The 27,342-nt window shown below is 40.4% G+C and overlaps 3 protein-coding genes across 5 annotated transcripts in view; 2 read left to right on the forward strand and 1 right to left on the reverse strand.

The window, feature by feature from the left end:
• Window positions 1–263: 263 nt before the first annotated feature.
• Window positions 264–6,808, forward strand: RER1 (retention in endoplasmic reticulum sorting receptor 1). Of its 2 annotated transcripts, XM_072354230.1 has the most exons (8): window positions 264–396; window positions 2,747–2,824; window positions 3,116–3,201; window positions 3,739–3,843; window positions 4,521–4,620; window positions 5,009–5,087; window positions 5,193–5,328; window positions 5,749–6,808. In XM_072354230.1, exons 3-8 carry the CDS (start codon window positions 3,121–3,123, stop codon window positions 5,836–5,838), a joined length of 591 nt encoding a protein of 196 aa, XP_072210331.1. In that variant the 5' UTR covers window positions 264–396; window positions 2,747–2,824; window positions 3,116–3,120; the 3' UTR covers window positions 5,839–6,808. The 2 variants fall into 2 exon arrangements, with proteins under 2 accessions (XP_072210331.1, XP_072210330.1); XM_072354229.1 differs by lacking the exon at window positions 2,747–2,824.
• Window positions 6,809–9,692: 2,884 nt separating this feature from the next.
• On the reverse strand, window positions 9,693–12,819 carry PEX10 (peroxisomal biogenesis factor 10). Of its 2 annotated transcripts, none has more exons than XM_072354227.1 (6): window positions 12,693–12,819; window positions 12,404–12,484; window positions 11,791–12,197; window positions 11,413–11,588; window positions 10,984–11,119; window positions 9,693–9,931 (listed from the first exon to the last, which is right to left on the reverse strand). In XM_072354227.1, the coding sequence occupies exons 1-6, from the start codon at window positions 12,802–12,804 to the stop codon at window positions 9,860–9,862; spliced, it is 984 nt and encodes a 327-aa protein (XP_072210328.1). In that variant the 5' UTR covers window positions 12,805–12,819; the 3' UTR covers window positions 9,693–9,859. The 2 variants fall into 2 exon arrangements, with proteins under 2 accessions (XP_072210328.1, XP_072210329.1); XM_072354228.1 differs by having other exon boundaries at window positions 12,136–12,197; window positions 12,693–12,817.
• A 7,737-nt stretch (window positions 12,820–20,556) lies between these two features.
• The window catches only part of PLCH2 (phospholipase C eta 2), a 61,936-nt gene continuing 55,150 nt past the window's right edge, over window positions 20,557–27,342 (forward strand). Inside the window, exons 1-2 of the mRNA XM_072354383.1 lie at window positions 20,557–20,599; window positions 23,456–23,905. Of these exons, the coding sequence (XP_072210484.1) occupies window positions 23,794–23,905 (112 nt within the window). The 5' untranslated portion in view covers window positions 20,557–20,599; window positions 23,456–23,793. The remainder of the gene's footprint in view (window positions 20,600–23,455; window positions 23,906–27,342) is intronic.

Consider the following 27,342-nt stretch of genomic DNA (forward strand, 5'->3'; position numbering starts at 1 on the left):
CAAAGCAAAGCTGGTTACCGGGCACGCGCCCTGAGCTGATGCGATAAACGGCAGCAAACGGGAGCAGCGCTGCCGCCACGTGCCCGCGCAGCACGCGACGCCTCCACCTTGCAGGAGCAGCCCGGCGCTGATTGGCTGAGAGGGAAAGGGGCGGGGCGAGGCGGCCCGCCCACTAGGATTAGCGGAGCGATCTGCGCCTGCGCAGATGGTGTAGGCCACGCCATATAGTCTGCGTCACTTCCTCCCGCGGCCACCAATGGCAGGCTGGTATCGAGTCTTCTTCCTGTCCCTCTCACCCCGGAAGCGGAAGTGGATGCGCCCCCCGCTGTGGCTGCCATATTGGACTGTGGAGGCGGGGGGAGGGGGGACGGCAGGCGAGATTCGGTTCGGCCGCCTGTGAGTAGCTGCGGCCTCGCGCCTGGAGCCCGGCCCGGGTGGGGGGATTCGGGGCCGGCGGTGATGCCGCCGCGTGGGGGTGGAGACACAGACAGGCTGAGCCTCCGGGTGCCGCCGGGGCGGCCGTTCCGCATCCCGTTCCGGGCCTTTGGTCCCGTCAGGCCGCTCCGGGCCTGTGTTCGCTCTGCCGAGTCTCGGCGCCGCCCCCGGGCTCTGCTTGGCGGGCTCCGCTTCTGCTCTGCGGGCTCCTCCCGCTGCTGTCCGCGTTGAGCGGTGCCGAGCGAAGCGCGTTTGGGTTTATTTTGTTCCGACTCGGTTCCCGGAGCTGCTGTCCGGGCTGTGGGTGGGACTGCGGGGAGAACGGAGCGGTTTGTCCCTGTGGGACGGTCTGAGGCTGGTCCTTCGCTCTGTCACCAGCACGCGGCTATTGGGCGCTGCTTTAGAAAGAAATTGTCTTTAAGTGATGAGGAGAAGGACACAAACTGCGCTGTGGTCTTGTTAGCGATTTGCTTCCTTGGTGTTTTATGCTATTTACTGTGGTCAGAGGTTCGTAACTGTGTGTGCGACTTTGGGATGGGTGGTTTAGATAGATGGCTTTTGGCCTCAAGGATACAGTTAGGTTTGTGATGGTATTACCGTAACAACGGAGGTAGAAATGCCCTCGTTCTGCTCACCTGCTTGGTGTTCTTCAGTGGCAGGTTGGTTAGCGGGCTGTGCTCTGCTGGTTGCAAACTGCCATTTATTATATTCATCTTTGTACGTCCTTCTGGTTTTTGGCTTTAGAGTTATCATAACTCATTGTGAAAGAGGAATTGCTACCATTTGGGTGTAATTAATCCCATATAGCAGTAAGGTATGGCTTAGGTTCTTAGCTGTAGACCTGCTCCAGTGGGAAAGGTGGCTTCCCTTGATGCTTGTGGCTTACAGATGTTCTTTAAGCGAATGTTTTAAAACAATGAGAGTCAAACTCTTAAACTTTGTCACATAATGTTTTGGTTTGCACTACTTAAAGGAGCCAGTGGGGTTTCCTTGAAGTCAAAGAGGCAGCGATAGCTGCTTGCATTGCTTGGCCTGCCATGGAGGAACCGCATGGATGTTGAACAGTCATATGTAGTTGCACATACAGTGGTTCTATACAGCGAGCAAATCATCTTTTCCACCTGAAAGCCATTGGTAGCTTTATAGACAGGATTTGTTTCTTGGCCTGTGTAGGCTATTCTTTGCAAGATTGGAGTGGTAGGTCTGCCTGTAGCACGCAGTTGTGATGTAAAGATTGGTTTGAGTTTTGATGTTTGCCATCTTTAGAAAACTGTTATTCAATCATCAGTAGATTGAATATCATTTTTGTTGTGCTTTTATATCTCAGGTTGATTCAAACCCGCCCCAAATAAAGCACAAAATGATGCTCAGCTAATAGTGCTGAGTAATTTCTTTCTTCTGCAGTGCAGTGGATGGGCAGAATAATAATTACTTCCTTTTTGTCTGTAATTAAAACGTCCGTATCTTTTTTGCTTTGAGTTTCCATTAGGTTTTGTTTTCTTTTTAGCCATAACTAGAATTGAAATGGACTGAATCTTTTGAAGCCTTGTGATGCTCTTTCCCTTTTCAGGTGTAACAGGACTCCTTTTTTCCTACTTCCTATTTATTCCATAGGATTTGGTTTTCTGATGTTTATAAGAAATACTCAGCTTCAAGATTCTTTGACTGCCCAGATTGTCCTCAGATTCAGTTTTTCCACTGCAGTATCTAAATCTGTATTTCTCTCATCTAATGATGTTTCACTCATACGTGCTGTCATCTGAGGCTCTGGAGATGTTAATATTGGGGTGAAAGTCCTCCAGCTGTCCCAGAGGTGTGTAGTCCCACCCCCAGATGGGGACTCCAGGAAGTAATGTCAGGGATTGCTTTTGATGATGTGGCAGATGTGTTTCTGTTTAGAATCCATTTCATTTTGTTTGCTTTCCATCTTCAATAGGCTGATAAAGCTTAGTTGGGCTAAACTTAAGAGTGAAGATCTCGAATTGGTAGTAGGAACATGCCCTTAAAAATAATCCCCTTGGTATTTGTTTATCTGGAGTCAGAATCCTGGCCCTGTTCTTTATGTTTACAGTTTTGTCAATACATAAAACTATTCTGTGACTGGAAAGCTCTTCACGTTCTTTAGATAAACTGACTGAATCATGCCTGGAATGTTTTGATTTAGGTGCTTGTGACAAATGTTTGTTTCTGTAGCCACTTGTGTACAGAGTCCTGAACTTAAATGCTTTGCTGTCTGGTTACTCTGTATTTGAAAATCTTAAGCAGCTTGAAAAAAATATATATTTATTTTGGTTTTGTTCTTTGTCTTTAGACACTGAGGTGACAGGAGGGTGGTGCTGCAGTGCATATCAATGCTTAGATGTTATAACTCAGCTCCTGCCTTATCAAGGTGATGTCTAACAAGACTCATTCCTGCATTTCTTTGTGGACTTGTTTTTCCTTCCCTAGAATAGATTGGATCCTCTCTTGCCTTTGTAAAAATACCCTTTTCTTGACTTTGACAATTTCTTCTAGAACTGAATTTCTTTTGGAATAAATGCCTCCTCTAAGAATACTCTTCACTTTTTCCCTTCAAATAGGGTTATCCAAAAGAATATAAGAACATAAGACATGCTATCCTATGAAGTTTCACAGCTTTTTGTTCGGAATGTTACCTATGTGTTGTGTTTTATTTTCACAGCAACCATGTCAGAAGGGGACAGTATTGGTGAGTCTGTTCATGGGAAGCCTTCTGTGGTCTATCGATTTTTCACAAGACTTGGGCAGGTTGGTTTCCTTTAGGATTTCTCTGTCTCCATTAGAAGCAGGACGTGGTGCAAAGCATAATGAGTTTGTGGTCGGATTTAACTGCTGAAATACTGATATCTGTACAAAAGATTTCATTTGAACGTGTTAAAAATAGACAACAAATATTGTAATAGATAGTTCAATGGAATATTTAATGGGTATGTATGATGCTGCACAGGGGAAATATGTTCTTATCATCCAAAAATGTTGCTTTGTGTTCCCTGTCATAATCATGTTAAGGAAAGTAAACTTAAGGGGGGTAGCAATGAAAGATTTAAGATCTAGGTTTCTTTCTGATGCCCCAAGGATTTGGGGTTTTTTGGCCACTGTGGAAATACTGAGCTTGTATTTTCAAAGATCTATGTTTATAATTGAAGTTAATTGCAAAAAGAATGTTTCATGTTAGTCTCCAAAATATATTTACAAATGCTTACTATTTCTATTGCTGCTCTGCAATATGCAGTGCTCACTGGGCATCATATACTTTACAGCTGCATACTTTGTATTTCTTCCTAGATCTACCAGTCCTGGTTAGACAAATCTACTCCATATACTGCAGTGCGATGGATCGTAACTTTGGGTCTGAGTTTTATCTACATGATTAGAGTTTATTTACTGCAGGTAGGAAAACTGAGCTTACTGATGGATAGTTTTAGATATCATCTATTTTCTTGTGGTAGGAGGATTTCTGGAGTTACATTTTGTGTCATCAGAACACACTAAGGGTAAATTAGGTAGTCTGAGGAGCAAGCACTTGCTGTTGTTTAACTCATGGCTTCAGACTAAAGAATTTGTGAATGCTTAAGATTATTTATTTGATGGTAATGTAAAGTGGGAAGCCTTGCTTTCTTTTTGCTGCTTTTATCATATCTGTATTTTAAATATGGAAACCAGGTGTCCAAGAAACGCTTTTATTAAATCCATTATTGTACCACTCACTTTAAGGCTTGTTGTAATTAATATATTAGGTTTACTGTTGTGGAGCTTAAGAAATATTTAGCTTCTTAAGAGTTATAGATTTAAATTTTTTTGCTAGTCTTCCATTAAGTTTAGTCACTATTTAAGTAAATTTAAATGAAAACTCCTATGTTTTCTATCCGTATAGAAATAGTGGGAAACACGTTTGGTTGGAATTCTTTTTTGTTGCTTTGTTAAGAAGAAAACTTCTCATGTGAATGTGGGGATACAGAGAAGCACTTATGAAGGAAGCAGAAACCAAATTGTTTGATGGAAGATATCTGAGAGTGGTGTACGGAAGGTCTTTAACCTTTTCTCCTCCATTTCTTTCCTTTCTTCAGGGTTGGTACATTGTGACATATGCCTTGGGAATCTACCATCTAAATCTCTTTATAGCTTTCTTGTCGCCAAAGGTAGATCCCTCTTTAATGGAAGACTCAGGTATGATGAACAATTTATTCTGCAGTAATTTTGAGCTTAATCAAACTTCCAGCTCATTTTGTCTGGTGTAACAATGTAAGGATGTGCAGTTTCAGTCTGATGCTGTATTCAACTTGCTGAAACTCCATACAACTTGATGTTAGGAACTGCTATGAAATTGGTCTCCAATGTGATGTTTTTTTCAGGTCTTGAACAATTCAATACTATTAGTCTTTGTTTTGACAGAGGGTATATGTGACTTAAGTTCTCCCCGCAGTAACTCAGTGAACTGACACTCATTTTTGTTATCTATTTTTTTAATGGGAAGCCAACCCTGTTATATTAAAACCTCAACGGTAGCTGGAATCTAGGTAACACTGTTATTTTATTGTTATTTTATCTTTTTCAGATGATGGTCCTTCCTTACCTACAAGGCAAAATGAAGAATTTCGGCCTTTCATTAGGAGGCTCCCAGAGTTTAAATTCTGGTGAGTCAGTCTATCTGCCCACTTTCTGTTTCTGTAACATGTAAATATCTGCATTAATTAACAGTGACTGGTGTTGAAGGATTAATTGTTAATGCTATTTTTAAGGCACTCGGCCACTAAAGGCATCCTGGTTGCTATGGCATGTACGTTCTTTGAGGCTTTCAATGTTCCTGTTTTTTGGCCGATCCTTGTGATGTACTTCATTATGCTGTTTTGTATCACTATGAAGAGGCAAATCAAGGTAAGTAGCTAAGGACAGATAATAGCATTTGTGATGTCAAAATGCATAGTGTTGCTTCAACCCCTATCAAGTTAACTGTACTATAGGTATTAAATATGTTGTATATGTTTCTTTTACTAGAGAAACTTGAAGACCTAATACTTAAACATTAGGTGTTAAACAAAAATGCCTGGGGAAAAACCTTCATGTAGTACATATACAAAACTTGATGCTTAATTCCAGAAAATTTTTTATCTTAAAATTCAATCTGTTTTTTTTTTTTTTTAAATGAGTCTTACAGTTTCTGACCTACTTCCTTTCTGAGGTTAACTATTACTGTTTTTAATGGAGGGGTCTTTTAGAGCCTCTGCTCATTTTGTGCGAGTTGTAAACGTTACCTAAATGTCTTGCCTCTAAAAATCCCTATTTTTCTCTTCACAGCATATGATAAAGTACAGATATATACCCTTCACACATGGCAAGAGGAAATACAAAGGGAAAGAAGATGTGGGAAAGACCTTTGCTAGCTAGAAGGTGCAATCAACCTTTTGACCAATTCTACTTATAACTAAAGGAACGATTTTTGAGCCATTGTAACAATGCCTTTTTTTCTTCATAAAAATGATTGAGTTGTGACAAAGCAGTTGAAGTTTCATTTTAAGAGGATCTCGCTATTTTTATCTGAAGTATCAGTTGCTTGAAGAAACTGGCATTCTAACCAACTTGCTTTGAGTTTATCTTTTGTAAGAAGTTGGAGAAACTTTGGATAATCCCCTGGATTTGGGATAACGGATTTCGTTCAGGATCCATTGCACTGGAGAGATGAATGGCTTTGAGTTTGGTGTTTTTACATCGTTCTTCTCAGTATCACCCTGAAGTGCTGTGCACGTATGTAGGAAAAAAGCCAGGTGGCACACATGATGCTGTTTTCTGCTTCATGGCCATGTGCTATTTTCATATAAAAATTCAGTAGACCTAAATAGATGCCAGTTTGCTAAATGCATGGTATTACTGAGTCATAAATATAAATAGAAATATACAAACGTAAAGATTTTGCAGTAGGGAGAAAAACACACACAGCTTCTAAAGTAACTCATTTCTGTTAGGTTTCAATGCCAGTTTCACCATTACATCTCCTAGCAGATGCTAAAATTGGGTTCGGTTGTGATGACTCAAAGCTTTCTTCAAAATCTATTCCAATTTCCTTTGAGGACCTGGAATTATAAATATATATATTTTAATTGTTTTAGTTGGAATTTCTTTCATCCCTAAGGGTTTCTTGATTAACGTAAGCCAACTTCACGCAGCCCCTTCAGAATATGCTCCAACTGGCCATAGGAGACAAATTTTGTGGGTTTTAACAAAGATTTTCATTTTCTATAGTTAAAAAACAAACAATCAGATAAATGACCTGCATGTGAACTTTTTCATGTGATACAACTGCAGTTTTATTAAGTGACTTTTTAATTCCAAAATTTATTAAAAGACAGTGTCCCCCTTTGCTTGTTCTCTATTATCTTTATATATAATATATGTATAGAAAGATGTAATAGTATTTATGGATTCTTTGCAGTAGTGATTACCCTAAGAATTTTTCTTCACGTGACCTATTTTAGATCTTCAGGGAACATCCACTGGGACAAGGTAGATAAAGTTTAGCTCTTCAAAGATTCTAAATGGAGAACAGCATCAACTTCAACTGATGCCTTATTGGAAAACATATGTAGGAACCCTTTTATATGACTTCGTTGAATGAAGTCATGGTGCCCTAGGATTCAGCCTTTGTGAAGCCTTGAAAGGAGAAAGGTAGTTTAAGTTGATGTTGGCCTGGTCTTTGTCAGTGTGTGTTTTTCTTATCAGTATGGGAACTATTCTGACTTCAAATTACAGAAACAGTGCATCTAGAAAGGGCCTTACAGAAGTACCTGTCTTTGATATTTGTAGTTCTTTGTCCGTAAGTCTGAAAGCCCTAACTTGGAGGTTTATTGGGGTTTCCGAATATATGGGTAAATCTTGGAGATTTGTATGATTTATTATTTTTTTAATGTTGGAGTGACTCCTTAGCAATGAGATATGAAAAACAGTCATTGCAAGTTAGATTTTTACCTTCACCTGATAACTAACCTGAGTGGAAGCATAAGAACAGATTGCTTCTCATTCACAGATGTATAGCTGTTCAATATTCAGTGGGATTAGTAGTTTTCAAATACATACTGTGGATGACATCAGAACGACTGTGTAATTCCCTCAGTGACTCACAGTTTCCAAAGGCCAGGCAAGTTTGGTAGCATTTTGTTAAACTTTGCTCTACTTTTATCACTGAGGAGTGATGAATTACCATTAGAGAATGCATGAAAAAACTGATTCACCAACTTCACAGCGACTTCCCAGTCACTGATTGATTCCTGTTTGTTTCTATGTGCAGATATCTTTGCTCACTGTTTTTCTTAGTAAAGAGAATGCTTATAATGCAGTCATTTCCTTAGCTGGTCACATCTTTGAGTCATACGGACCATTTTTCTGCAGTGGTTGTCTTCACAGTTTTAATCATGGGGATGCCTGAAATTTTTCCAGTGTAAGAAGAGGAAGATGTTGCAAATCTGAAAATCAGCTTTTGTACAGTAAAGCTGAAGTGCCTGCACTGTAACTTGTTTTCTTGCATTTATAGGTACTGAGATACACTCATCTGATTTTTATTGGAGAATTCATGATAATGCTTGTTAATTTAATTATTAACTAGCTAACTAGCATCTCTACAATACAAATAACTGTTAAAAGAGGTGCTCTTTCTGTAGCTCGCCCCTCCAATCCATGTTTGGTGCTATTTGTGCAAGATTTATCAAAACGAACTCATGATCCACCAGTGGATCATATGGACTTCCCTCTCCATCCTGTATTGAAGAAACAGAATCAACTTCCTCTTGCACACACTGTGCAAGAACAAGATGATGTGTTAATAACTGACAGTCTTATTTTTTCCCTGATGCTGTAAATGCGTATATAACAGAACTAGTTAGAACTTAGGGAAGTAAACTTGAAGTAATGCTGCTGAATCCCTCCTTATTCACACTCTCACATATTGGCTCTGCCTAAACAGTTCATGTTGCCATAAAGAGAGTAGAAGGCTTGTGGCTGAAATCAGCTTCTTCCCTGTGTTAGACAAAGTGTAGGCTGTGTTATAAAACTAATTTGTTACAGTTGGGCATAGTTTACTATTAGTATCCTGTAGTGGAAATGCTAAGTCACAACTTCCCACCTGGTAGGAAGGCAGGGCCAGCCCAGGGGAGCTCAGGTGCATGCAGTGTACTGAGTGACCAGAAGGGCTGGAGCCAGGATCCACCCCTTCCAGCCCTCATTTAGGGGCTGGCAGTGGTGGCAAGGGGATCTTGCTGGAGATGCCTGTTCTGAAGGCAAGCAGTTTCTTTTCCTTTATTTACGTGCCTATGGCTGTTGTATTTGACCAAATCTTTTTGCTGTGACCTGGGATATTGCTGCTCTGCTGTCATTGTTGCACTTTTCATTGTGTTACGCATACACACTAGGACTTTCTTGAAACACTTTTTATGTTGCTTGTATGGGAAACTGGTAATCACAGCCTGAACCTCTTATTAATCAGCTGAGGCAAGTGTCGGGTCAGCTGTAGGAGCACAGGTGAGAGTAATTTAGCTGTGCTCCTGGAAGGGGTGGAGCTCGACTCCACCTCTTCTAGACCTCATTTAAGGGCTGACCACCACTAAGGCAGCATCTCTTGGCCATTGCTTCCTGGTGGAGATTGCCTCAGCATTTCCCAGCGAAGGCATTTGTATTGGTGAGGTTTTTCCTCATAAATAACCTTTTGAATATCTGTTACCATCTTTGTATCATTTCACCTTACAGTTGCTATAGCCTAAATGTCTGGAATACTTGACTAAAATCTTTAATTAGTAATGGTAGAATTTTGAGGTTAAAAGCTCAATGTTAATTTGAATAATATGCATTCTGCATTACTTTGGGCTTGTGTTTGTTATTTCTGTTGATCTAGGGAAATTTTGTCAAATCAAAGAAAGCTGCTTTACTGTTAACTTTACCATGAAAACGGAATGTTTTGTGATATACCTTTATCACCAGAATTCCCACTGCAGGTGAAGGAAGGACGTACATCCTTTTGTTTTGTTTTCCCCTGAAATCTATAGCAAAGACTCTTGCAACATTAATTACCTAAAGGGAGTCTTAAAAATAGTCAAATATTACTAATGCCTTAAGCATGTTAAGAAAGGTTGGAAGATTTGTTACCCAGATTTAGAGAAAACAAATTTTTCACTGTCTGAAGTGAAGACTATCACATTTGTTTAAGCAGCTTTTAGAAAGGCAGTTTTTAATATGGTCAAGAACCATAATGCAAGAAACAGAGGCAGAAATAGATTTATTTTGTAAAACAGGAATGAAGTGCCACCTTGTACAGGCAATTACCAGTTTTACAATAAAGTCTTGTTCTTGGACTAACCTGAACTGTATGACCACTCTGTATGAAGATATGAGAGCAGAAGCCCTTGTAATGTAATGGGATTTTTCCTTACAGTTGATAGTGGCGTAGGTAGATCAGTTTCTGAGGGGGAAACTTCTCTCTGCACAGCGGACATTCTGTCTACAAAAAGCAAAGAGAGATTCTAAATTGCTTTTTGGGTAAAAAGTTAAAAATAAAGAAAAAAATCAAACTATGTTAAACAACAACTGGGAAATGAGCTTCTTTAACTACACTTTTTTCAGTCCATTCTGCATTGCATGTTTAACCAGGTAAAGCTCCAAAAGTTAAACTCCAAGAGCAGCTTGAGTCGATTCATTAAAAATATAACCTTAAGACCACAGGTACTGTACACAGCATCCAGATTCAGTTATACTCAGTAGTTCATTTGAACTTTGGTTTTCTGCAGGAAGGCCTTGTGAACTTTGAGTTCCCTATCACTGCGTATTGAACTTGCACATCCAGTCAACTTTGTAACATCTGCTGCCTCCATTATATTTCAGAAACAATAGCTGAGGTACTGGAAATTGGTAACTCAGCAGTAGGAAGAAGAGTAGCTTTGTTTGTGCTAGGAAAGCATTAAATGAATCAGCCTACTTGATTCTGTTCTGCCAGAGTTATATTAGTATTAGTGCAGCTACAGTAATACATCAGAGTTACAGGCCTTGTGGCAAAGACTTTATTTCCAAGTAGCCCTTTTTTTTGGACAAGCAATTTTTACTTGTAAAATAAATGGATAATGTCCTATTCTAGGACAACTGTAAAAAATACCTTAATGGATGAAAGTTATGTTATTTCATTAATGCAAGACAGAATCATCTTAAGTTAGTGCAGCTAGGTTGTAACTTACCCCTTTACACTGGAAATCATAACATTTATCAGTTCTGTTCTTTGCAGTCAGAATTATAGCCTGTGTCTTTCTTATGATCGTGTCTGACTTCTCTAGTTAATTCAATGGCCTCTCAGTGGCTGAGTCAGAAGCAACTCATTTACCTTATCAAAGTAATATATAGTCATTATATTCTAATACAGTATATGAATCTCATAAACATCTGGGGGGATTTTGTGTGTCTTAGGGAGGGAAAAGGTAATATTTCAACAACGAGCTTGACAGGTATTTTTGAGTAGAGATTTCATAACGTTTACTCCTGGGCTGTTTGTCCCACTGTACTTACTCTGGTATTACACCACTCCGTAATGCATTCCCAGCAGAACAGGTGCCCACAAGGTGTGGCTGTTGCATGTCTCCGTTCCTCCAAACACAAAGTGCAGCGGGACTGGCGCCCAGTAGCTTTTTCCTTTATCGTATTTCTAATCAACATAGGTATGAATTAGATTTATGAGGCCTGTTTGCAAGAAATACTTATTAACGCAGAATCTTGTAAAGCCCTCCTTCAAGTACTAACCCTTCCTGTGAGAGTCCCATACATAAAAACAAAATGTGACATCTAAGAGATGTTTAGTACAGTGAGCGTGTCCTGTGTCACGCTACATCAGGTTCCATCTTAAGTTACAATGCAATTCCAGTGCTCTCCCTGTTTGTGAAAGTCATCACTATTCCCACTATTCCCATTATATGCTTTTCTTATTAAAGATCAACGTACTTCTGGAGAGCTAGGTTGCGGTGTAGTTTCCATTCCTGCCTTGCTCTCTGCTTTTGTTGGAAGCCGTATATCTGAACACCAATTGTCAGAAGAAGATGGAAGAGTGAAATTATTCCAAGGAACTTGTAACTTGATCGAATGCTCTGATCTTCTCCTTGTAGTCCACCAAAGTGCACCTGCATAATACACACAAATAGAGACGTTTAGTAGCTTCAATGCCTTGCCCTGTAATCAATAAGTCCCTTATCTCCTTCTCACCCAGTCTGCACTGTGCATATTATAATCAGCAAAATTCTATATCCCTTTTGTGCACACTGCATCCTGAAAGAAGCTAAAATACTGTGGTGCGCATGATTTTCACACAATAGATCCACTTACATATCTGATTCCTGCAATTCTTTTAGATAGGTGATAAAAAGTGCCATGTATGTAAAACACTGCCAGGTGTAGTCGATGAAGCAAAGGGATGGACTGTTTAAGGATGTACACAACTCGTAGGATTGTTTTCTTCCGTTGTTCCGTAAGCTTCCTGACTTGTTTCTGAATCCAGCTTCGTATTAAGGTTCTACTGGACAAGCCAAGTGCTGGGTTGCTTTGCAAGGTTCTAGCTCCATCATCTTCTATCTGCAACTCGTGTTCCAGATGCTGCAGTCCCTTTTCTAAGTAATAGGGTACTATGGTATGAAGAGAAACGAAGATGGCACGTTGAAGAAAAGAAGGTACCCTTCTCTTGGATGAGTCCACTTGAACAATGTTGACGTATTCTTCACCCAGAGTCTGATAGCCTAGATGTGAGGAACAGAAAATAAGTAGCTTTAGTGTGTGTGGCCGGGGGGGGTAATGGGCTGCTCAGGGTGGAACAGCTGCTAAGTTTTGGCGTTCAGAAATAGCTGTGCGTGGTTCTATTTTGTTGAATGAGTCGAGCAGCGCATTTACATCAGCATTTACATTTACATCTGCAATGGTGTTAGGCTTAAGGTGGGCACCTTACCTGACAGAGTGGTGAGGGCGAAGTAGGCGACGTCAGAGAGCAGCTCAATCTCCCTCCTCCACTCCAGCCACTTCTTCGCCCCTAAGAGATCAGGGCCGTTATGTTAAGGCTCGTTCTGATCTAATCTCTCCTCCCACACCGACTCCTCGCTGATCCCCCCTCCTCACTTCCAGCCCCCTGAGGCAGCGCGCGGCCGGGATCCCGCTCCTCAGCAGCGTTCTGAGGATCGGAGCCGTCCCGCCCCGCGTCACCTCAGCACAACACCGACCCGACGGAGGGGCGACGTTACCCGCGATCCCGTGCAGCGCAGTGCCGGCCCCGCTGCGCAGCCCGCTCTGGTACAGCTCGTCCTTCTGCCCGCCGCGCACCAACCGAGCCGGCCCGGCGGCGCCCAGCGCCATGGCGCGGCGCAGGGTGATGACGTCAAAGCGGCTGGGCGGGAAGCTGAAGGGGAGGTGTGATTCCCGCCTCGAGTGAGGTGCTGGCGGCCCCTCAGAGCTCCGCGCTCTGCTCACCGCCATCCAGCTCGCCTGTTTCACTGCGCCAAACGGGCTGTGGAGCTGTGGTGAGCTGCTACAGATCGCTCCATCTGTAGCCATACAACCGGTGAGATTTGAAGTTTGTTGTGGTGAAACAGCAGGGGGAGCTCCTGCATCAGAAAACTGCCTTCCCCAGGGAGCTGCCCCACACAGCAGGCCAGCCCCGGCCTTTCCATCGCTCTGCTTATAATTGGAGCTCACCTCATAGCCCCGTGTTTGATACTGCTCGAAGCTGTGCTTTCCATCCTTCCATGCAGTTCAATCGTTAATAAAAGCAACAAACAAGTGAAGATATTTAGAATCACGAGTCTTGGGGGGGCGTTCTCCCCATAAAAATGGTTGCAGCTGCAATATTGTGCATGCAGCGCAGCGAGGGCACAATATTGCATATTGTGCATGCAGTGCAATGAGAGCATCCCGACTGCGGTTTAATCACACTGTCCGTTCACTGTGCAGCAATCGAGGGGTTAACGATGGGTTGAACTGATTGCACATGAGAATGTTGGAACATAGGAATTCCAGGGGGAGCTGGGAGCAAACAGTGGTGTTTTGTTGGTGCCACTGGCAGGGTCAGGCTGATAGCTAGGAGGTTGGTAACAGGGCTTGGGAGAATTCCAACTTGGTGTTCATGATACGGTTTTAGAGTCTATAGGGCGTTCTGTCACCATTTTTGCTGAAGTTATTCCATACGTTTTTCTTGGTTTTAAAGGTGGAGAAGCCAAGGAAGCTGTCAGTTTAGCCTGAACATTGAAATGCTGGCAAATGAGCTCTTAATTAGGAGATTGGAAACCGTTTATGAAGCTGAAGATAAGGCAAGGCTTTGGAGGCTTCCAAAGGTCAGATTTTCTTTTCTTAAATAACTGTTATTGTGGTAAATAATAGCAGAGCTTTAAAAAATAAGCAGTGTAGTCAGAGTGTATCCAAGAAGAATGAGGAAATAAAGTTATGGTTTGGAGGGCGTTGTGGGTGATGGAGTCTATTGCTGCTTTTTGGTACGTGGCTGTTTTTGCCACAGAGAACCCAAACCAACCTTAGTAATGCCTTTAAATCCAAAGTGCCAGCTATTTTAATTGACTTATGGTAATTGCTTTGGTTTTGCGTCCATTCAATCTGTTCCTTGCTTCAAAGTTTTATGAAGCCATTTTGTTAATTATTTACTAATATATATATATATATTTAGCTCACATATTAACTATTCCTTATCATCACCCAGGGTTCCAGGCTGCCAAGACACTGTTCCTAGAACTGTTAAGATATGTTTAACTTCCCTGTGCCTGACTGTTCTTGACAAATTGAATGGATTCTGTTATGTTCTACACGTTATGCTCCTGAGTGAAAAAAGGGAAACTTTCCATATCCGATGTAGCCACTCTGATGTGCTTTGGGGCACTTAATTGTTATTGCAGCACCAGGAAGGAATTTACCTCTGTGTAGGATGAGTCTTGTTTGTTTGTTTAGCAAACAGTGTCTGCAGTATTTCTCCATATTAGGAAAAACGAGTAACTGCTGCAGTAAGTAAAGCATCATTTAAAGTTTCTTAAATCCATACGAGCAAAGGTGTATGCGTATTGCTATGTCTCATAATTTGTATTTAGCCACTCATTTAAATGTGGACATTCAACGCTTCTGTGCAGACTTTCCTTCCATTGCACACTTCTCAGCTCTTCCTTATAACAGACCTGATAAGGGAGTGACTTGCTTTACCGTCATTAACACAAGGAAGTCCAAAAAGTGAAACAAACGCACCGCACAGTAATGATTAACTTTCCCTCCCACATGTTGCATGTCTGTGTGTTATTAAGTATGGTTTTACCACTGCAGACCTGCTAGTATTATGGAAGAGGTTTGGAGTGCAGCTTTCAAACACCGCAATAAGCAGATGTTTCAGTTTCCAACCTGAAGAACAGGTTCTGCAGATATAAAAGCAGCTAAGTGTCTGTTCAAGATTGTTACCGCCCTCTGACTCCTTTTGCCTCCTCCCACTTTGAACTTGTTACCCTGGAGCCGAACTGTTTGAATAAGGGCTGTAAAAGCTGCTTTGTGATCAGTTAGCTGAGTGCCCTCAATATGTGAGATGCAGGGGAGGAGCTTTCTCTCTCAGGTTTTGCTGTTCCCTCCCCTCTGCTTTTTTTTTGTCATGCTCATGGAAGTTCCCATGTACCATGCAAAGAAGTTGGGACAGATTGACTGCAGTGTCCAGAGAGGAGAGACAAAGGTATGTTTGTTTATTTGTTTTGTTTCAATTTTCTGCCTCCTGTGTCAGGAATCGTCCTGGTGTGCTTTTAACACACTCACTCTTAAAATCAGCAGCAAATTTTATGATACGCTACCGCAGGAATGCATATAGCTTTATGATTGCGGTAGTTTGTTGCTTCTTGTGCTTTCCTCTTTTTGAAGAAAGAGAGGAGAGAATAGAAAGAGCACCACATCTAGTGCTTGTTTTATGCTGGTTATGATTTCTCTTGTTATGAAAATGTTTCGGGCCTTGGAATTCTCTTAGTCCTAAATGTTTCGATTCTTTGAGCTTGTAGGGATGAAGAGAACTGAGTTTTATATTAGCGGCTCAGACTTTTCTAAGTGGACTGTTCCCTTCAATGCAAGAGACTATCACATTCATTGCAAGGTGATAACCTGAGCATCGAGCTCTTGAAGGAATACAGAGACAAGATTAAGACTTGAATAAGAAAAGTCGATTCTTTTCTTTATATATTTAAGTAAGCTTCAGATATTTAAGTAAAATACCAGAAAGTAATATAACCTCTCTGATTCTGTGAGGAGGAGTTAGTGAATCACGACTTGGAAAGGTGTGTGTGACCTGTCGAAAGGATGTCTGTGGTCTGGATTTCTTTTGTCATTGGTTTGGACTGTGGACAAGGAATTTTTAGTTCTTTTTTGGCATTGCAAAGCGAGTTAGCATTGCAGAGATTGGCAAATAACAAGGATAGCTGTGCTGTAAATGCCTCAGGCTGCAGAGTTTAGTTGTAGATCTTAAGCATACCCCAAATCCTGATGGTGGTAAGTTCTAGAAACATGTTTTGTTTCATGATACGGGTGAGTTCTACTGCTAAAGAATAAAATTGAAGCAGGGTAAGGGTTACTGCTGGCTGTGGTATGCTTGGGCTGCAAAATTCGTGCTGTCTTTGGACAGTTGTTTAAAGGAAAGTGGTTGAAGTTTTGTCTATGAAATGACATTTTCTGTTCTTACTGAGTGGAGAAAAGTGTTATCTAGGTAAAACTCTTTCTAGCCTGCTAAGAAGGAACTGTTATGTGTGATGGGACAGTTTGGACCAACTGAAGGACGGAAGGTTTGTGAAGGAAGGTCAGCGACTACTGATGAGATACGCTGGTTATCCAAGTACAAGAAAGATTGTATGCTATCCAAGGGACTGCATCCTCACCAAAACTGCCTTGCAATAACCTCAATACCAGTGTGTGAAGAACAGACGAATAATTGGCCTGCTCATCTCTGAGGTTGAGGGCTGTCTGCTTCTGGGTGCTGAAGGTCGTCTGTATGGACTGGAGACCATAAGCAGACATAGATACATCCTTGTATTTATGTGTTACTTAAAACTTTGGTTTCTGTGTGGTTTTGCTTTCTGTGTGCATTATAAATTGGATACAGACAGTAGAAGTGTATATGTATATTGTTTCCATAGGCACAGTAGAGTCATATAATAATATAAAAAATAAAATAGCCTAAATTCTAATTTTGTCCTTCCCTCCTGTTTTTAAAGGAAGCGATTGAGGTCTGGAGGATTATTATAGTACTCTATATGAGTGTATGAGTATACTCTATATGAGAACAATTAGTTCTTTCTGTAGGTAAGGCAGACATAAAATCTATTTGCAGAAGTGGAGAACCCTGCCTTTAAAAGGATCAGATTCAAAGTCCACATTACTGTTTAGAACCCAGTCTTTAAATCTGTAGGGAATTTCCAGACTTTTTTTATTCATTGTGTAATCTGTCTGTTTTGCTGGGGGTGGAGCACTTGCCTTCAACACACATAAGTATACAGTAAAGACTTTGGCTAAGTACTTGTAAAACTACAGGCTGTGGCAAATCTTTACGCATGCTTAGGCAAAGTTCTGACTTCCTTTCCTGTTATCTTCTATATGCTGCCATCTGGCAGACTGCATGTGAGTGTCTACTTTATTGACAAATTTTTGTAGTCCTCCAATCCAGCAGAGCTAATGCTTCAGTATTTCTTTAGAGTCTTGGTTTATGTTGTGTTGTGTGGGGTGTAATAGCTTACAAAGGAGCAGTGGTAGCTGAAGCCCACACTTGGATTTTATTGCTATTTTTGCAAATGCAAATTGAACCAAAATGTTGAATTTTTAACCTAGGGGATGAGAAAATAGAGAGGACAGGGAGATGGATACGGTTCTGGATGGGAAGATGATGTTTCAGGCTTCCTCTCATGAACAACCTCCTCAGGTGCAAGCTGGCCACAATAATGTAGATTTTTAGTAAATTGCTTCAGGCTCTGTTAACAAGAACTACGTCAGTTGTGTTACTAAGCCTGTAACTAACTGAAACTAGCCTATAGGTTTCTGGATGTGATTTGTAAGAGCTCACAATTAGATCCATCCCAGGTTGAATTTAAAGCAAGAGTTAAGTTGTTGAAATAACCATTGAATTCATTTTAGAAGGGCAGCTTCCCCTTGTCCATGGAATTGAAACGTTAGCTGAGTAAGGTCTTCAGCTCTTTTTGAGGCAGAAATAAAGCATGCAGCTTGAGAGATTGATTTTATATACATGTTTCTGATCTGACCGTGCATTTTTATTCTTTGTTTCTTCACTTGTTTCCATTTAATTAAGGAATGGCTTCTGGAGAATCTTCTTCCATCTGTGTAGCTGTCATGGAACTCTGGTCTGTCTCAGAAATTAAGAGGGAAATCAGGTGGGAAGTTGAAGGAGCTTTATATGTTAATATTCGTGGGAGAGATTGTAAGTGCTGCAGAAAGCATGCAGTTCCCATCTTTTCCAGGTGGTGTTTGCCAAGGGCCCTTATGCAAAAACCTGCAATACTACTTTTTATATTGAATCTAATGTTAAGTGAATGTCTCCTCCTTGCAAGACTAGTCACTATAAAGGAACTTAAAAGAAACTCCTGTCTCTCCACTTCTCTCCACCCCCTGTCCCCCCCCCACCTTACATGGAGTGGAGTTGGTATGAGAACTGAGTAAAACATTCTTCAGCTTGATTTGGTGTGTCAAAATGTGACCAGAGAGTTGGCTCAGTGGAGCCATGCCAGAACTTTCAAAAAAAACATGTGTCATGGTTTTGCATGATAGGTTGACAGGTAGCTGAAGTGGTCAGGAAGGTTTGCATAAACTCAATTGGTTTGGAATGACTCTTTCATAAAGACATGATTTACTGTTTTTGTGATGTCCACTTGGAAAACACTTAATGGATTTGGTGCTGGTGGCTTTAGATAGAGAGATTGTCTTCTATGACTGATGCTGGATCATCCTTTGTTAAACCACTTAGTACTTTTGCTACCTTCTACTGTATACAGTATACTATCCTATTCATTCCTTTTCTATGAGTTCAGGGAGATACAGAATGAGGTGAGCAGTCATGGATGTAGTGTTATTTATTGACTAAGTACTAAAGTCCATGGTAAAGTGGTGAACAAGGGTGCTTGGTGATTTATTGGATTATGTCCTAAAGGCATGCTACGTTGTGGCAGTTGATTAGTCAGTGTTTGTTCATGTTGCTGCTGTTTCTCAGAATGGAGGATTAAGAATGGACTGAATGGTTCCTAGACCCTTTTGTGATAATGGAGAATGAAATTAATTTATTGAAGAAATGAGTTTAGATGTTTGGTTCCCTTTAAGTGTCCAAGTACGAGCATGTTTTTCTTGTTTGCAGTTTACAAATACAACAGTCACTTTTACCCTCTCTGTTTCTATTTCATAGTAGGGTGGTGCAAAGAAAGACCTGCTTGAAAAGAAACTACACTTTTGATTCTCTTCAGGTTCCTTAATGTGGTGAATGAAAATGTTGTCAACAGTGCAGACCTGATGAAACACTTTGCCCAGGCTGATGTCCAAAATAACCACTTACCAGGCTTTCATAAATGCCTGAAAGATGATCTATATGGGCAGTGGCATTAGGAAAGTGCATGGAGGATGGTGTTTTGTCAGCACTATTCTAGGAGTAGTTATTGGAAATGAATTTTGAATTGCCAATCATGAGAATTCTGCGCTGACCCAATTTGTCATACAAGGCACTTAAATACAGATCAGTTACTGCTGCCTCCTTTCTACATCCTGCAGCACAAGTTATTCCTTTATATCTAAGAGATTGATTAGTACAGCACTAAAGTGGTGTGCAGAACTAGAGCTACTTGATTAAAAGTCATATACTGTTCTTTAAAGAAGCTCTCTTTAGATGAGGTTGCAAAAATAAAAAATTGTAGGGCTTCTACAATGACCAAGACTGCTAACATAATTAGGAGCAGTACTGTTATCAGTATGATAAATCTCTTGAATGTAAATGGCATCAGAGCCCTTAATCTGTTTCTTCTCTTTTAATATGACTCACAAATTCCATGTGCAATAAAAGCTTATTCTTCCCAGCATTAGCTTCCTGCCTGTCTCCTAACAGGGAGATCTCTCTCTCCCTATTCCTCCCTGTTTTTGGGTTGTTGTTTTTTTGTTGTTGCGTTCTTTGTGATATGTTGTGTGAAACTTGTTTCAAGGTACTTCTGAGCCAAGCCATTGGATGAGATATAGATCACCAATAATTAGTCCTTTGGTTTTCTAATAAAAAATTCTCCTTTTCCATCCTCGTAAGAGATGTGAATTGTTCCTTAGCACACAGTGGGCTGCCTTGTGTTGTTTCCTTTGTCATTTCAGGTAGGCTTGGAAACTGGTTAGCAGCAAGTAAAGATTGTGAAAGGCTGTTTGTCTTTTTTTGGCAGCTCTAAATAAATAGAAAAGATCACAAATAACTCAATCCCTTACATAGCTTTGAGAAACTGTTCCAATTTTAAGTTCAGCTTTGTAAAGTAAATGCTATAATCATATAACAAAGTCAGTGTATATATATGGAATAAGTACTTTTTGGCTTCAAGAATTGTCTCCTTACTTGTATAAGGAATATCCAGTTACATCATTCAGCAAAAATGCAGGGCTCTTCTGCATGTGCTCCTGTAATTCAGGCTTTAAGGAGAGGGGGGAGAAAAAAAAAAGCTGACAAATGTGAAGTGTTCCTTTTAAGGGGAATGACTGTGCTTTGGGTATAAGGTGAGTTCATCAAGATGCCAGGAAAATATTGCAGTGTCCCTTTTTCTAGATTGCCTTTTCTCTGCTCCCTTTATTTTTTGCCAGAGGGGTTTATATCTCGTGCCAGTTTGTTCTGTTCTGTGCATTCTCTGTCCCTTGCGAAAAAGAATCTTGTATCACACCCTAAGGTGTGGGCTTACCCCCTTGTTCCATAATACTGAAGCAGACTTCTTTCCTTTTGCAGTTGCTTTGGATGTGAAGGAACTTGCCTGGGCGTGCAAGTTATCTCAAATGGAATTGCTCAGTGAATGAAGTTACATTCTTTAAAACGAACAGCTTGTCATAGTGGAATTGCAGTAGAGTTTAAAACCAAACCCCAGGTCTCAGATTTTAATGTTTTCTCCCACTCCTCCCCCGCCATTTGGTAAGTTAATGAGATCTTTTGATCTGCTTCCTGATCGAACTATTGAGTTTGAAGTGATAGCTTAGTTTTTCTATGTTTCATCTTCAGTATTGGTGAATTTGTCCTGGGAAGATATTAGAGCTCTTCTGAATTCTAGTTGGTGCAGTGTGATATTTTCTCAGCACAAAAGTATGTCTTTTGGGGTTAAACTTCAACTACTATGTTGATATAAAACTGGCTAAAGGATTGATCATGTTATATGCAGGGTGTTGTCCCCCCAGTGATATCTGCCCTGCCTCTAGGGCTGACGTCCTGTTTAAGGGAATAAGGAATCTGACACAATACTTAAAGTAGGGTTCTCAAACTGACCTATAAGTTTGTCTTCTTCATATAGTCTCTACAGATACTATGTGACTCTCTTTTGTGCATGTTGTGACTTTTGTCAATGAACTGCTGGTCTTGGAGACCAGAGTGTTTCCTGGCATAACAGAGATGAAGTATTTGCACTGAGTGTAACCAGTGTTTTTTGCTGTGGAATTGTTGCAAGAAATTTTCAGGCGACGCCAACCGAGTCTTTCATTTACCTTCCTATGAAGTCTGTCTGTTGACTCTTTGCTTCCTGTTGTGTTTGTTTAAGTATGAACTGTGTGCTTTTCTGTTGGCTGCCTGGGACTTACGGGGACATTCAGCTGGCTATCTTGGGGAAATAATCAGAACAAAACTCTTAACACACAACCGAAATCAAACCAGGCATTCTGAAGAGGTGGTGGTGAATTTCTGAGGATGTGGACAGAAGCTCTAATAGGTGTAATGGAGTGAAGAAAGGGCATCTTTTGCAGAAGGAATATTTTATGATCAGCTGAGTCACAGTAGTTTCACTTTCAGATCAGAAGAGAGTAAAGAATATGAATTTGACATGACTCAAGGCATCGAAATATTCAGTGAGCCACACAATATATACACGCGTATTGTAGCTTGATTGCTTTCACTGAAATGATGCCAGTATATACCAGCAGAAACATCTGTTCCTGTTCAGTCTTCCTCAGTCTCATAGATCTGTTTTTTGGTGTATAGTGAGTCACAATGATTGAACTTCCTACAAATGAAGGACCTCTGAGATAACCCCTGAAGCAAAGAGGTGAAGGAACCTGGCAGTGTAACCACCAAACAGTTCAACTTTCTGAAAAGGAAGTGGATAGATCTTGTCTCAGTGTTGAAACAGTTCCATGTGTCCTGCGAGCTGTGTATGGGAACAGCAATGTACGGGAACAGCAGCCACAAATGTAACACTGTGAAGTTTTAGTCTTAAACTTTGCTCACTATCAGAGAACAGCTGCTGTATTGTTATAACATTTGTGTGCTTTAATGACATCAGTACTAGATAAGATGGTGCCGTTAAAGAAGTATGATAACTTGTTGGCTTCGGGATATTTGATGTTCCTACAGAAGCCATTAACAAAAATATTTCTCCTGAATTTTAATCTCCATAAGGGCCTGTGGTTATAGGATCATTAACTCTTACAATGTGTCAGATGCCATTTCTATTTCAAGTAATAAATTAATTTCAGATCCTGGAATAATTCAGGCCTGAGGGGCCCTCAAGGGATAGGACAAGCTTCTGCTTAAAGTAGGATCAGCGCTGCACAAGCAGTGTTGTTTTGGTTTCCAGCTGTGCTTTGTAGCTAACATTCCTTACCAAACAAATTTCACCTGCTGATATGCCCAAAATTATTTCAGAACCACAGGGTTCTCTTCAAGATACTTCCCATTTAAATGTGGAAATAAGTGATTTTAGTAATAGTGGATTTTCACAGTGTTAGCATTGCTAATCATTCTTGTTCCTTACATGAAGTTACTATGCATTTGGCTCAATGTATGGATCCCACTTCACTAACTGCCACTTTATATCTCAAAGAGGAGTTTCTGACAAGAGAATGGAGGAGGTGGGGCATGGTGAAAAGATGATCTTAGAGAGGAAATGACTCCCTAAAGATGCTGAATAAGGGACCATAGACAAAAATAGAGGTACTTCAAACTGGCAGGGACATCTCTTTGACCATCTTTTTCTGCAAAGCTCCCCCTCCACCAATTTCTACACACTCTAAGTTAATAATGATGCCTCACTGCCCCGTCTCTTCTAAAATAACGTCAAACTGGATCTGTGCTTTCACAACAAAACATGTTTGGGCAATGTTTCAGAGCTCAGCTTGTAATTACACACTAAAGAAGACACCCATAGATTCATACAGTTAACAGCATAAGGAAGGATCCCAGGTTTCTGCCTTGTGTGATTGCTGTTTTTGGACTGAGCCTTTGACCTCCTTTCTCGGAGGAAGTTACCTGCCTGAAAATTTTGAGAAGGTGGGTCTTCTTTAACCAGTGAGCAAGAGAGAGGTGGGAGAACACAAGGAGAATGCTAGGAAACATCTGAAGAGGTGCAAGTATGTAGGCATTTGACAGCGTGCAAGAGAAAAGAGCTGTGAAGGGCAAAAACCAGAACTGTATGAATAGCCAGCAGTCAAATCCCCGGCTACTCTTTGGGGATTTCATTGATATTTAAATAATTCTGAAAAACGTCTTTGATTGTATGTATAAATTGTGTGTATACTTACGTAAATATGTATGTGTGCCTAATGAAGCCCAGAGTAGTTTGATTTCTGGAGAAGGTACTGCAACAGCATAATTTTCTATGATTATAGAAAATACCAGGGTGAGGGAAAGAGGTGTCAGCACCTTCTCTTATGCAAGGAGCTATCTGGTGATAAACAGCTGCTGAAGTTGGTCCATTATTTGTAATCCAACTACACTGCTGCAGTAAGTCTTGTATAATGAACAGTTATAGCAAATTCCATTATTAAAAAGTCTTGTCTTCTCCAGGTTTGTGGCATGCTAGAGATCCTGGAAAGATTCACAGCTGAACCTCTGTGATGCTGGGAAGGACCATCACATCCATTCTACCAAGGCTGAGCTCAGTTATAATTCACTGTCTACACTGATACTGTATCTTTTACTCTTGGACATGTGGAATAAGTGTCTGCAGAATTAAACGAGGAGTCTCCTGGAAGTGGAATTCCTGAGAAGGCACGTGCTGTGATTTCTTGAATAAGCCAGCAACATCCTCTGATTTTATTTTATTTTTTTTAATTTTTTTTGTGGATTTTTATTACTCAACTGAAAGAGCGAGCAGTGTTGCTAGGTTGCTCGAAAAGCTAGAGATGGCTCTGCCTTCTCCAAAATCCATAGCAGGAGATCTAACACAAAGAGAAGAACTCATGCTCCATAATGAAAGCTGTTTTCATTTCCTGTCTGCAAATGTCATCGCAGTAGGTAAGTGAAAGTTTCTTCCACCTAATAGTTCGGTAATTGAAAATATTTACTCCCAATTTCTTTTATGGTATTGAGATTTCATGTTGAACTTCTAAGTTTCTGTACACTTGTTTGAGGAAATTGTGCTTGTAAATTAGGGGACTGAATTTCTCAATTTTGTTGTATAGCTCACATGATGAAAAGGGCTTATCTTGTGTTTCTACACTTCAGTTACTAGTACTCTGGCCTGTGTTTGACCTGTTCCTGTAGCATCCAGGAGTTAGTGGTATACACAAAGCTAGAAGTACCTGCTGTGAGTTGTGTTATGAAACCTTTCACTGCATGGTAACAAACAGATTGACAGTAATGTTATCAGCAGTTTCCAAGATATGCTAGGCAGGCCTGTATCTTCATGTAAATGGTGACATTTGTACTTGAATAATGATCAGAGTGTTTTTGAGATGTCAGGTTCCCCACCTCTTCAAGTGCTTCCATTCCAGTGTTAATGTAAAATATGAACGGTATCTCCTCCTAAAGTTCTGATTAGAATCCCGAGGTATTGCCTTCTGTGGCTGCAAATAATGATATAGCAATAAGCTGGGATGTGGCAAAATTCACAGGTAGATTTGAAGGAGAGTTGTCCTCTTATTTACCAGATCTTCAAAGAATGTGGGCTTGTGTCAGTAACAAAGTGGCTCTGAATCACTGTCAGACTTGTGACTTAAGTGGGATAGGCATTTTATAGAAATGTGCATGTGATTCCTTCAGAACTTCAGCTGATCCCTCATGGTTGGGATTGTTTGAAATGCTGGTTTGCTGAATTTAGAACATAGCAGTATTCTTTTCTGTGAATGACACAGATTTTTGGCTTTTAACCAGACTCCTTTATTCAGCAGCACCAGGTGCTCCTAAATATTTTACTCTTTAATTTTTAACAGATGAATTCCAAAGGGATCTCTGAATTCTGGGGAAACAAGGAATTGGTGGTAGAATTTAGTCATGAAGTCTGTAGAAAAAACAAGGAGATCTCAAGCTCTTTCTCAAAGCAAAACATTTTGGGCTAGATATTTTTAAAATATGAATTAGCATCATAGGACCAGGCTGTCAGAACTGATTGCAGCTTTTGTTCCTTGATTCAAGTGCTTCTGGAAAATCCTTCTTGAAGTTGATTTGGGGAGGAGGGATTTATACTGCCTCAGGTTGTGGCTCTGTGCCATGAATCTGTCTGAAGCAATCTAAGATGCAGAGCTCAAAGAATAACTATTGTTGGCTTTTGGTCTTTTTTGAGTGTTGACAGTTTGCTCAGGGGAAAATGAGTTCTTATCTTAGGAAGCTTTGGAGATTACAGATGTGATTCTGCACATCAGGTGCTGATTGGAGATTGAGTAGGAGGAAGGGAATTGTGTAACTGATGTCTGTGGCAGATGAATTTGTGCTACAGGATGGATCTGAAGAAGGAGAAGAGGGCTTGTTGCATTGAAAAGACAGTTGATTTAGCCCAAGACTCTAATTAGAACTTAATGTATTCAATACAGGACTTATTTTCTTGAAATATACCCAGTTGTGAAGCAGATGACGCTTTTTTAGCTGGGTGCTTACAGGAACTATTTCCATAATTCTGGCCAAATTTCCAGCAATTGCAGGATTCATTTCTGCTGGTTCACTGTTCAAACTGTTATCTGTAGCTCTTGCTAGCATTAATAGAGTTGAATATATTTGTATTGTTGTATTAAAAAGAAATTTATGCCTCTTGAACAAGAACTGTCCTTTATATAATTCTGTACATAAAGCTCTGTCAGAGTGTGTATGTAGGACAAAGTGCACAGAGATGGCAGAAATAGCTGGAGGCAGAGAAAGTCTTTATTGTGCCTGTGCAGCCCTTCCAGCATTCCTGTGCAAGTGGGTCTGAACCCAAACAAAAGCTGGTCTCCTGCTCAGGAATCCTGTTGCAGACTTGTTCAGAACACCCACTTGAGTTTGTTCTTATCTCTCTAGTTAACTCTTTATATGACTCATTTTAAATGCCAGGTATTGCAGTGACAACTTTGATATCACTTTGGTATTACAATAAATTCTAAAGAAACAGTACACAAGTGATATTACTAGTTTTTAGCTGTTAGTTTTGATTGAGTAGCCTGTGCTTTCAAAAATGACATTTCAGCTTTATCAAGCTTATGCTTTCAAATGTTGGCACCTTCAGCTTTCTAATTAGAATGTGTGTATCCCCAAGAAAATTTGGGAAGCACTGGGCTAAAGAGTTAGATCCCTGCTTGGGATGAATCTGTGCAGTTAAGAGGCTCCTCATTTGATAACTTGGTCCTGTAGTGTCAAATCTACCTACAGTCTTCTGAACAATGGTTATAAATCTTAGATGGCCTGGAACTCTTGGCATTCATCTGTGGTTTTCTGATTTGTCTTATCAGTTGATAAGATACAAGAAGTTTTCAAAACTTATTACTTCGTTTAGAATCGGAATTTTCCTTGTCTGTGTAGGCTGTGTACAGATGAGGAATAGGATTGCTGTGTAAAAAGTAAATCTGAGTGGAATGCATTTAACTTGCATGTAATTTTGCTTTATTATAATAGTGATTCAAGGTTGTAGCGGCATTGGGAAATTCCAAAATCAAGGAGATACATGGAAAATTCAGTAATCCTCTATTTTTAAACTATGTTCTTGCATGTCTAGACTCAATTTTTCCTTCTAAACTGATGAAAGAGTGCTGTGCTCAGGCATGCAAAATCCTGTTTGCTTAGGTATACGGTACATCAGATTAGCCTGGAGATGTACTTAAGATGGCCTTCAACATGTGGCTCTAACATGCTGCCTGCTGTGATCAGTGCTTCTGCCATAGAAACCTCTAACATATCAATTTAGTTGAGCAGACAAAGGTGAGATTATATTAATTGGCACCAGCTGCTTGGAAGTAGCTCTGTTTAAAGATGTATTGCTGTGATATTGCCCATCAGTTGAGAATGAAATATAAACTGATGCTTTTGTTCTAGTTTTGCTTGTGATAGTGACCACACAAATTTTTCCTTTTCTGTTGATAGTTTCAGTAACATCTGGAGAGACACCAAATCCTTGATTTGGTACAAGCTGTGGATACTAGAAAATTCTAACACCAAGAATTCATTCTTTGTGCTGTTTTATCTACCAGTAAGAGGTGTACCACGTAGCTAAGGAAAAAGCATCTTGTACTGATGGCATTAACTTCTGTTCCTCGGGCAGTTGGCATTTCAGGAAGTCATATTTGGCTGTAATTTAACGCTAGAGGGCAGCGGTGGTCTTCCTTTTATCCATCCATCCTCTACTGTAGCTGATGTAGGACAGTTTTCTAATCATGCATGACAGAAGGTACGAGGTAGACTTTTGACTCGGTATGCAGTCTCTGCATTTCATTTTGACTACTGAATATTTTTGCTTCATCTTTCAGTAGATGCATTTCACATATTCTTTT

This window comes from Excalfactoria chinensis, chromosome 20, assembly GCF_039878825.1.
Source record: "Excalfactoria chinensis isolate bCotChi1 chromosome 20, bCotChi1.hap2, whole genome shotgun sequence".
NCBI classification, from domain to species: Eukaryota; Metazoa; Chordata; class Aves; order Galliformes; family Phasianidae; genus Excalfactoria; species Excalfactoria chinensis.